The sequence below is a fragment of the Terrapene carolina genome, unplaced genomic scaffold, assembly GCF_002925995.2.
Source record: "Terrapene carolina triunguis isolate 2854851 unplaced genomic scaffold, T_m_triunguis-2.0 Scaffold89, whole genome shotgun sequence".
Taxonomy (NCBI): domain Eukaryota; kingdom Metazoa; phylum Chordata; order Testudines; family Emydidae; genus Terrapene; species Terrapene triunguis.
In genome coordinates, this window is record NW_020664440.1 from 31,080,015 (window position 1) to 31,089,513 (window position 9,499).

The 9,499-nt window shown below is 52.9% G+C and overlaps 1 protein-coding gene across 1 annotated transcript; it reads left to right on the top strand.

Annotated features, from left to right (window-relative positions):
• Positions 1-1,606: 1,606 nt before the first annotated feature.
• On the top strand, positions 1,607-5,438 carry TIGD3 (tigger transposable element derived 3). Its single transcript, XM_024193597.2, has 2 exons — positions 1,607-1,701; positions 2,970-5,438. Exon 2 carries the CDS (start codon positions 3,025-3,027, stop codon positions 4,465-4,467), a length of 1,443 nt encoding a protein of 480 aa, XP_024049365.2. The 5' UTR covers positions 1,607-1,701; positions 2,970-3,024; the 3' UTR covers positions 4,468-5,438.
• The last annotated feature ends 4,061 nt before the right edge of the window (positions 5,439-9,499 follow it).

Genomic DNA, 9,499 nt, shown 5'->3' on the forward strand with positions numbered 1-9,499 from the left:
CACTTCTGCCCCCAGCCAGCAGATCTCCTGCCTGTGCATGCTACATTACAGAGCTCTCTGCTCTGAGAGCTGCTCCCCCGTGTCAGTACAGTAGTATAGACCACAACCTCTTCCCGGTTCTCTTTGGGAGGCTAAATAGTTTTAAGTCTTTCAGTGGGATGCCACTCCCAGCCTAGAGGAAATGTAACTTATACTGGCCAAAAGAGTCCTTTTGCTGGTACAGCTTATACCAGTTCCCTGAGCAAAATAAGCTCTAACAGGCAAAAAGACTTTTATGCCAGTATAAAAATGTCACAAACATATCCCACACCTCATCCAACATCATTATACCAGGAAAAATTGGTAGTGCCATGGCCTACAATGAAAAGTGATATTGACATAACCACGCCTGACTGACAGAGATGCAGACCAAATCCCCAGTGTAGATGCTACCGTGTCAATGGAAGAGGGCTTCCATCAATGTTGCTAACTTCCTTTGGGGACGCGGTGTTCCTGTACTGGCAGGAAAACTTCGTTCTGTCGGTTTAGGCTGTGTCTACACTCCAGGGGTAGGCCAATATGGTCTCTGCAGTGTAGATATAGGCACAGAGATACTGAGGGTCTGTCCCCCATCTGTATTTAATCAGGGGGATGTAAAGCCAATACAGTGAGATGTCCTAAGATGGACAGGAAACAACAGATTGCTTATGACATGAAAACAATGCTCTGGTCTTTACTACAGCACCCTGCTGTTCCTCTCTAGTGTGCCCCTGGGATGCCAATGCAGCCAGGACTGAGTTAGCAGCCAGCTGATTTAGATGCATTTTAAAGGCAATTTTTAGCAGTCTTCCTCATTCACAGTCTTCGCTGATTGATTAACTTATATCGCCCCCATTGCACCCTAGGAGGAACTCCTGGGTTGGAGCAGGGGAATGGGGGTGGCTGGCAGCCAGGACTCCTGGGTTCTGTTCCAAGCTCTAGTGCGGGGGGCTGGGAATCGGGAAGAGAAGCCAGGAGTCCTGATTCTGCCACACAACACCCTGTCGTTCCATGACTGGAGGATAACTATGCACCCACAAATACATGGCTCTCAACAATAAAAAGTCTCTGCAGCATATCTCCTTCAAGTAAAGCCATGCTCAGGTCTGGGCCATTCGCCAGCAGTATCCCCAGGCCCCCTTACGAGATAACAAACCATCTGACACAAAACTCTTGCTCTTGTTGGCTGTAGGGTTTTCACATCCAAGGTCCTGCTAGCCAGGGAAATCCACCCCCTTCCCCACGGGAGAAGAACCAAGACCCATCAGCCGCGCCAGTGGCTAAGTGGAAGCCCGCTAGGCTCCCGCTACAGCCCCCGGACTTTCGGCACTTGCAAGGGGGGAGGAAATGACCGATAATTCCTCTCTTTGCTGCCCCATTTACATTCCTTTCTGGACCTAGACAAGGTGTGAGCGGCAGGGTACTCAGGAGCGTATAAACCCGGATCCTGGATCGCCGGAACCTGGGCCGCTGAGCCGGCGGATGGGTTCCTCTAGCGCTCCCAAAGCACCGGGATCCAGCTGCCAGGTTTTACTCCGAGCCGCTGCTGCTGCTACCGACTGAAAACTAAAGATTCAGAAGGGGGGGGGCAGGATCCGGAAACCTGGAGCCCTCAACCCCCCCAGGCCGGGGATGGCCCCTGAGGTAGCCCCCGAAGAGCCAGGGGACCAGTCTCTCTCCTAGGTACGTACAGAGCAAAGGCCGCTTGCACGGGGATTTCCCCCGGGGGCGGTAACTGTGTGCGAGGCCTGCGGCTCTGCTGTGCTGTCCTCGCCCCCCGGGCAGCTGATGCCAGGTTTAGCCTTTCCCCCGCCCGCTGGGGTTTCGCTCCCCCCGGGGCATCGTGCTAAATGTGTGTGTGTGTGTGTGTGTGCGCGCGCGCGCGGGGGGGGTGATCTTTAAAAAAATACGGGTGCGTGTGTGTTAAAATGAAGCCTGTTTGTGGGGCATCTTTTCCCCACACTTGGGATTTCTAACAGCTGGAAGGGATATAAAGCCAACCTCTAGCTATTGGGGTCAGGAGTAAAATCTTCCCCCTCCCCCTCGTAGGGCAAGTTCTCCTATAGCTGCAGGGGTCCCGGTACTTTCCTGTGAAGCGGCTGGGATGGTGACTGTTAGATTCAGGCTGCTGGGCTAGAAGGGCCCACTGGTTTTACCTAGGAGGGCTGCTCCTATTATTTAAAAACATCTACAGGTTATGAATTCAGAGCCTGGTTTCTGTAGTAGTCAGTTTCCCCATTACATGTCAGTTTCCAGTCAGTTTCCCCAAGGAGGCACTGTTTGGGCTGTGTCCACTGTAGGAGAAAGGGTGGCATTAAAATAAAATGTTATAACAGAAAACCTGTGCTGTTAGTGATAACACATAGGGGTCCCAGCTGAAATCAGGGCCCTGTTGTGCAGGGCATTGGCCACCTCCGTCTTCCCCCTACTGAGATCAGGGCCCCCTCGTGTCAGGCACTACACAGACCCCCAGCTGAGAATGAGGCCTCATGGTTCTGCACCAGCCCCCGCTTGACTGAGATCAGAGGCACCTGTTGTGCCAGGAGCTGCATGCCCTGCCCTTAGAAGCGTACGATCGGTCATTTGGACAAACTGAATTTTTAAGCAACCTAAATTTGGGGGCAATTTTGAGCTGGGTGGTTCCCTTCAAATTAGGCATTTAACTAGCTGAGACTGTCTCCCCAGAAATGTCTCCCATATTTATTAAAATTACATTTAGGTGGTTGTGGCTGAGTGAACTGAGCATGGTTCTGGGAGCCAAGACTCCAGGGCTCTAGTCCCAGCTCTGGGAGGGGGATGGAACTTAGTGAGATGGGGGGCCGGAGCTGGGAGTCCAGACTCTTGGGTTCTATCTCCAGGGTTGTTAAGTTTCCCTTGGATTCTGTCTCACCAATGGCTGACCAAGGTTTTCTGGGGGGGTTGGGTGGGAGGGTCTCTTCTTTCTCCTCTAGATATTCCAGCCCCCAGTGCCTGGCACATCCCTTCACCTCCCACTCCAGGGCTGCCATGGAGCTGAACGGGAAGAAGAAACTTCATGCTCTTTCCTTGGCAGAGAAGATCCAGGTGCTGGAGATGCTGGATGAATCCAAGATGTCCCAGTCAGAGGTGGCTCGTCGCTTCCAAGTCTCCCAGCCTCAGATCTCCCGCATCTGCAAGAACAAGGAGAAGCTGCTGGCTGACTGGTGCAGCGGGACGGCCAACCGGGAGCGGAAGCGCAAGCGGGAGTCCAAATACAGCAGCATCGACGAGGCCCTGCTGTGCTGGTTCCACATCGCCCGCACCAAGATGTGGGACGTCACGGGGCCCATGCTGCTCCAGAAAGCCAAGGAGCTCGCGGACATCATGGGCCAAGAGTTTGTGCCTAGCATCGGCTGGCTGGTGCGGTGGAAGCGCCGTAACAACGTCTGCTTTGGCCAGCGGCACCCGGCACGAGCAGTCCATGCCCCGGAGCCCCCGTGCGACAAGGTGCCGGCGCCGGCTTCCCTCAGCCTGCCCCAGCTGCTGAAGGATTTTGCCCCGGAGAATGTTTTTGGCTGCGGGGAGGTGGTGCTGCTGTATAAGGCCATGCCGGGCAGGGAACGGGAGGGCAGGGAGCGGCTGTGCGTGGTGCTGTGCGTGAACGGGAGCGGCACAGAGAAGCGGAAGCCCGTGGTGATTGGCAGGCGGCTGGCTCCGCGATGTTTCTTTGGGGTCAACACGGAAGCTTTGCCGGTCCTTTACCGCAGCAGCGCCGATGGTCAGCTGACACAGGAGCTCTTCTCAGAGTGGCTGACGGACTTTGACCGGGAGATGGGCCGGCAGCACCGCAGTGTGGCGCTGGTGCTGGACGCTGAGCGGCGCTGTCCCAATCCGGAGCCTGCCAACATCCGCCTGGTCTTCCTACCCCCGCGGCCTCGCCATGACGACGGCCCCTCGCCTTGCCCGCTCCATCCTGATATCGTCCGGGATTTCAAGTCCCGCTACAAGCGCAGGCTTCTGGGCAAAGTGTCCTCCATCGGCAGCGAGACCAACAGCTCCCCCGCCTCCATCGCCGCCTCCATCACCGTGCTGGACGCCCTCCACATGGTGGCGGCCGCTTGGGACAAAGTCCAGCCCTCCCTGGTGGAACGGTGCTTTGGGGAGGCCGGCTGCTCCAAGGGAAAGGGGTCCCTGGGGCCCCCCAGCCATGCCCCCCCCAGGGGGATGAGCCTGGAAGAATTCCGGCGCTTTGTTGACGTGGAGACAGAGCTGGCCTGTCCCCCAGCCCTGCCCCCAGCTGGGACCTATAAGGAGGAGGAAGAGGAGGAGGGGGAGGGAGAGGACCTTTTTGGCAGCCTGCCCACCAAGGCCGATGCCCTGAAGGCCCTGGGGACCCTGCGGCGCTGGTTCGAGTGCAACGGCTCGGCCGAGGGGGTCTTCCAGCAGTTCTACAGCTGCGAGGAGGAGGTGGAGCGGCTGTGCTGCCAGTGAGCTCCCAACTCCCCATACTGCCCCCGGCGGCCTCCCAACGCTGGAGCATGGAGGGGCTGGTGGCCCTGTACCCCACCAACTCAATGCTTGGAGAGCAGGATTCCAGCCCAATCCCCCAGTGCCTGAGTGCTGGGGCACTGGGGGGCTGGAGTCATGCCCCAGTTCCCTACTGGGGGGCACTAGAGGGACTGGATTCATGCCCCTATTCTCTGCCATGGCCTCTGAGAGCTGGTTCTGGGGGAGACGAATTGGGGACCTGCCCTTTTCTTTCTTCTGGGTGCATCTTTATGGGCGTATAAAGATCTGAAAGAGCCCACATTACTAGTTACTGCTATTACCACCCCCTCAGCAGGATCCTCAACCAAAAATGTTCCACTGGCAATTCTGGGGTGCCCCCCTTTCAAGGCTGTCCTGCTAGTCACCACCCCAAAAGGGGCCAGGCCTCTTCAGAAGGGGGGCTTGAGTCAGGCTCCTGTCATCCTAATGGAATCACAAATACTGCAACACTCCCGAGTCGGGCTTGGAAACTTTTGCCCACAGAACTGCACTTCTGCAGGAAATAAATCCAGGGAAGAAAGAAAGGAGGAGTTTAATTTTGACAGTTTCCCTCCCAATTGTTTGAGCACTAGGGCATTCAACAAAAACAAACAAAACCAACCCCCCTGAAAGCGATAGCAACACCAGCCTGATTGGGGAGAACAGCCCCCCGCATTAAATGGATTTCCTTTCTAGGCACCTTATCCTCCTTCAGCTTCCCAGGGATCCAAGGAAAGGGAGGAAGAGAAGTGATGTTCTAATGTGAGGTAGTACACCACCCCAGAGCCAGCAGCCTCTGATCTTTGGATGGGAAGATTTAACTTCCATGGCTGCAGAGGTGAACAGAAGTATGGGCCAGGGGTAGGGCACTGGCCTGGAAGTCAGGACTCCTGGATCCTATTTCTAGCTCTGGGAGGGGAGTGGTGTCTAGTGGTCAGAGGAGGCTGGGACTCAGGATTCCTGGGTTCTATCCCCAGCTCTGAGTGGGCCATGGTGTCTACACTGCAATGTAAGCCCAGGGCTTGAACCCCCCTTCCGTCTACACACAAATTGCGCTAACCGAGGGTCAGAGGACCCCACAGGAGTAGAGAGTTCAAGCCCTATTGCTTTGCAGTGTAGAGGCAGCCCCACTGGACTCAAGCTCTGGGACTCTGCCAACAGTCTCCCACAATCCCATGGGTCAACTTTCTTTGTCCTCTGGCCAGGCAAGGCTTCCCACCCTGCACCATGACCCAAGGCCTAGAGCAGCCACATTTTGGGAGGGCGCAAGGAAGTGTGGGACACGGTCGTTGGACTCAGGCCTGCATAATGCAGCATAGATGCTGGAGCCCTAGGTTGGGACCCAGGGTTCAACAATTCCTAACCTGGGGTTACAAAGGAGTGTAGATGCTCAAGCCCTAGGTTAACAAACCCAGGATCTGCAACCTCCAGTTCCACTAACCCTGGACTGACATTGCAGTGTAGACAGGCCCTGGGAGTCCTGACTTCTGGGCTCTATTCCCAGCTCTGCCTCTGACCTTGAGCAAGTCTCAAATCCTCTCTGTGCCTCAGTTTCCTCTCCCACCCTTTGTCTATTTAGACTCAGCTCTTTGGGGGCAGGAACCATCTCTCACTAGGTGTACAGGGCCCAGTATAATGGGGGTTCTAAGTACTACCATAATGCTCCTAATAAACGAGGAAATACCTTTTAAAAAGCAAGATAACCAAACCAGACTTACAGGCCATAAAGAGGAGCAGATGCCTCATTTTATTAATTCCCCCTCCCGCACCTTCTTTTCAAGTCACCTTTAAACAAACACACTGTAAAATGGTATGATATTTCCTATGGAAATGGTACTGCCCCAGGGAGCTGGACCCACAGACAGAATTCCTGGCTTGACGCACAGACAATGGCCGATGGTCCTATTTTTCCAATGGAAACTTAACTTGCTGTCGGGAGGTTTAAATGTTCTCAGTTTGTTCTGCTGCAAAAAAATAATGGCCCTGGGATTGGTGAGGTGGTTTTGCTTTGTCCCCTGTTGCCTGGAAATACCAGGATGACTTTATGGGAAAGCAGTGGGAGTCGGTTCTATCCCAGCTCTGGGCAGGGAGCTGAATCTACTACTGAATCTGAGGTAGAGCAGGGCGGGCTGGGTGTCAGGACTCCTGGGTTCTGTTCCCGGCTCTGTCATTGACTGGAGCAGTTCAATTTGCCATTCTGTGCCTCTTTTTCCTCTCCTGCGCTTTGTCTATTCAGGCTCCAGGCTCTTGCAGGGACTGTCACCCTGTGTCTGTGCAGCACCTGGCCCAAGGGGTGTGGGGAGGCTCCCCAGTCTTAGTCAGAAATGCCAGCCACTCTCAGAACAGAAATAATTTACTCACATACCTGAGTAGTTTGCAAGATCAGGGCCCTTACACAGGAACAACAACAAAACCCCAAACCTAGTCAATAGACTGCAAGGGCCACTGAGGATCATCTCATCTGCCCTCCTGCGCAGTCCAGGCTGGGAAAAGTGCAGAGATTGCAAACTTCAATCCAGTTTAATGACTAACGTTTCAGGCTCTCCCCTGAAACGAGGGTATCTGCGCTGTCGGCTCCGAGCTGCAGTCAGTTCCAGCAAAAAGACCACCCTTTGCAGATGGGGCTGTTAGTAGGTCTGGGGCCGTGGTTCCAGAGCCATAGGTGCTGGAACTAGGGGGTGCGGCTGCCCCCCCGGCTTGAAGTGGTTTCCATTATATACAGGGTTTGCAGTTAGGTTTAATGGCTCAGCACCCCCACTATCCAGATTGTTCCAGCACCTGTGTCCAGAGAGCCCCATTTACTGCAGCGGTTCACCCCACTAAGAGCTGACTGTAGGGCCGGGGTCTCCATTAATTCAACACACAGCTCCTTCAGTACCCAAGATACGCTGGGTTTGGACTCATCCTCTACAAAATTTCCACCATGGTTGTCGCTGCAGGAAAGCAAACGCCGTAAACAGAACGGGTCAGGACACGGGGTTTTGCCTTGCAAAATTTTGATGAAAATAGATAAAAATCATTTTTACAGGAAAGGTTGAAGGACATCGGCCAAAACCCAAACTTTGTCCCAAAAAACCATTTTGCTGCTGCTGCTGTGTCTTGTGGGAGTTGCGTTTCAGTTACCTCATGCTCCCATTCTCCTTTATAGGCCAGGCTCCCAGGTCAGACTACGTCTCCCATGATGCACTGCTGTCCTCCCTCTTGAAAGGGTACCTCACTGGAAACGTCATCTGTCTGGAAAAGACCAGCCCATAGAGGAAAAACAAGGACATGGGGCATCCAAATCAAAACTCCCATGAAGCATTGCAGCAGCATCTCCCAATTGAAATATTTTGATTTTTGACCAAAAAACCCAAACCAATACAAAAAATGCCCAGACATTTCCCATGGGAAGCAGGTGCTTTTTGCAAAATATTTTCTTTAAATCAAAATCCCAACTTTCCAGGGACAAATATTTTCGATGGAAAATTTTCCTTCTGCCCCATTTTCAACCTTGATTGTGCATCAGCCTGGGGTTCATGCAGTCACAGTCCCCAAGTACCTGCGTGGGGAACAGAAATTTGAGAATAGAGGGCTCTTCAGCCTATCCAGCAAAGGTCTAACATGACCCAGCGGCTGGACGTTGAAGCCAGACAAACAAGTTCCAAGGAACAATTGATGAAGGGTTGGAGTGGATTCTCCATCACTGGCACTTTTGAAATCAAGACTGGATATTGGGCTGACAGATCTGCTTCAGTTCAAACAGGAATTAATTGAGGGGTGGCCTGTGCTATACAGGAGGTCAGACCAGATGATCACAATGGGCCCTTCCGGTCTCAGAAATCTAAGAATTGCCATCAGTACCACGTTGGTATGTGACCCCACCATTCCAATTCACTTGGCGCTTCACAGCTAAACAATTCCCAGGGATACAGCCAACATTTTGGATTGGATCAGGCGGCTGGAAATCAGTCTCACCGCCCCTAGGAGTTCCAAAATCATGAGCCAGCTGAAAAATCACCATGCTATTGGCTTAAACAAAAAAATGCTTTTTGTTTTGTTGTTTGTTTTTGAAACACACACTTTCCCCCCTAAATCTACTGTCTGGGTTTTCAGTTGTTTCCAAGCTTCTCCCTATACCCACAGGCTGGAAATATTAAAGCACACTTGCTACAAACACACATGCACACACGGATTGCACTGGTTTCATTTAAACTGGTTTTTGGTTTCCAACTGGTTTAGCTGGCACCTGCAAATTTACTGAAGCAAGCCAAGCAGCTCTGCACCCAGTTTGAAGCAATACAAGCACGTCCCCACACCGAGTCGCATTAGTTTAACCAAGCCCGTGTCTATACAGAAGAGCTGTGGCTTAGTGGGTCGAGCAGTGGACAGGTATCTGGATTTTATTCCCATCTCTGCCCCTGGCCTGCTGGGTGACCTTGGGCAAGTCACTTCAGAGCTCCAGGCCTCAGTTTCCCCATCTGTAAAATGTGGCTAGTGATACCAACTGCTTTGTAAAGTGCTTTGAGTTAGTTTCATAGAGTCTAAAGCCAGCTGAGACCATTAGATCATCTAGCCTGACCTCCTTTAGAAATGCAGGCCATTCAATTCCATCCAAATACCCCTGTGTTGAGTCCAATGACTTTAGTCTCCTGAGGACTGTGTTTTAACTCCACTGTTGAGCCCCACACAGAGAACAGGAGAGATGGAGGGTCCCCGAGGCCTCTGTGACGCAGGGATTGATGAGGTGAGACATGCCTGGATGATCCCAGCAGGTGGCCCAAGCCCAGTGCTTTGGCAGATCTAATGACAAGTGTGGTGTGAGAGCTAGGTATGTTTACACTGCTACAGATATTCCTGGATAAATACACTGGGGTAAGTCACCATCATACTTTTAACTGCCTCCACGCTAGGACATGTACAGGTCTGAATAGAGCAGTTAAAACAAGCCAACCAATCACGCCTGTAACTGACAGTTTTACCAGGGGCAAAATCTGAGTGTACACTGGGCTTACAT

Excerpts from the sequence above, each read along its gene's own strand:
- TIGD3 (XM_024193597.2), top strand. The coding sequence starts at position 3,025 with ATGGAGCTGAACGGGAAGAAGAAACTTCATGCTCTTTCCTTGGCAGAG.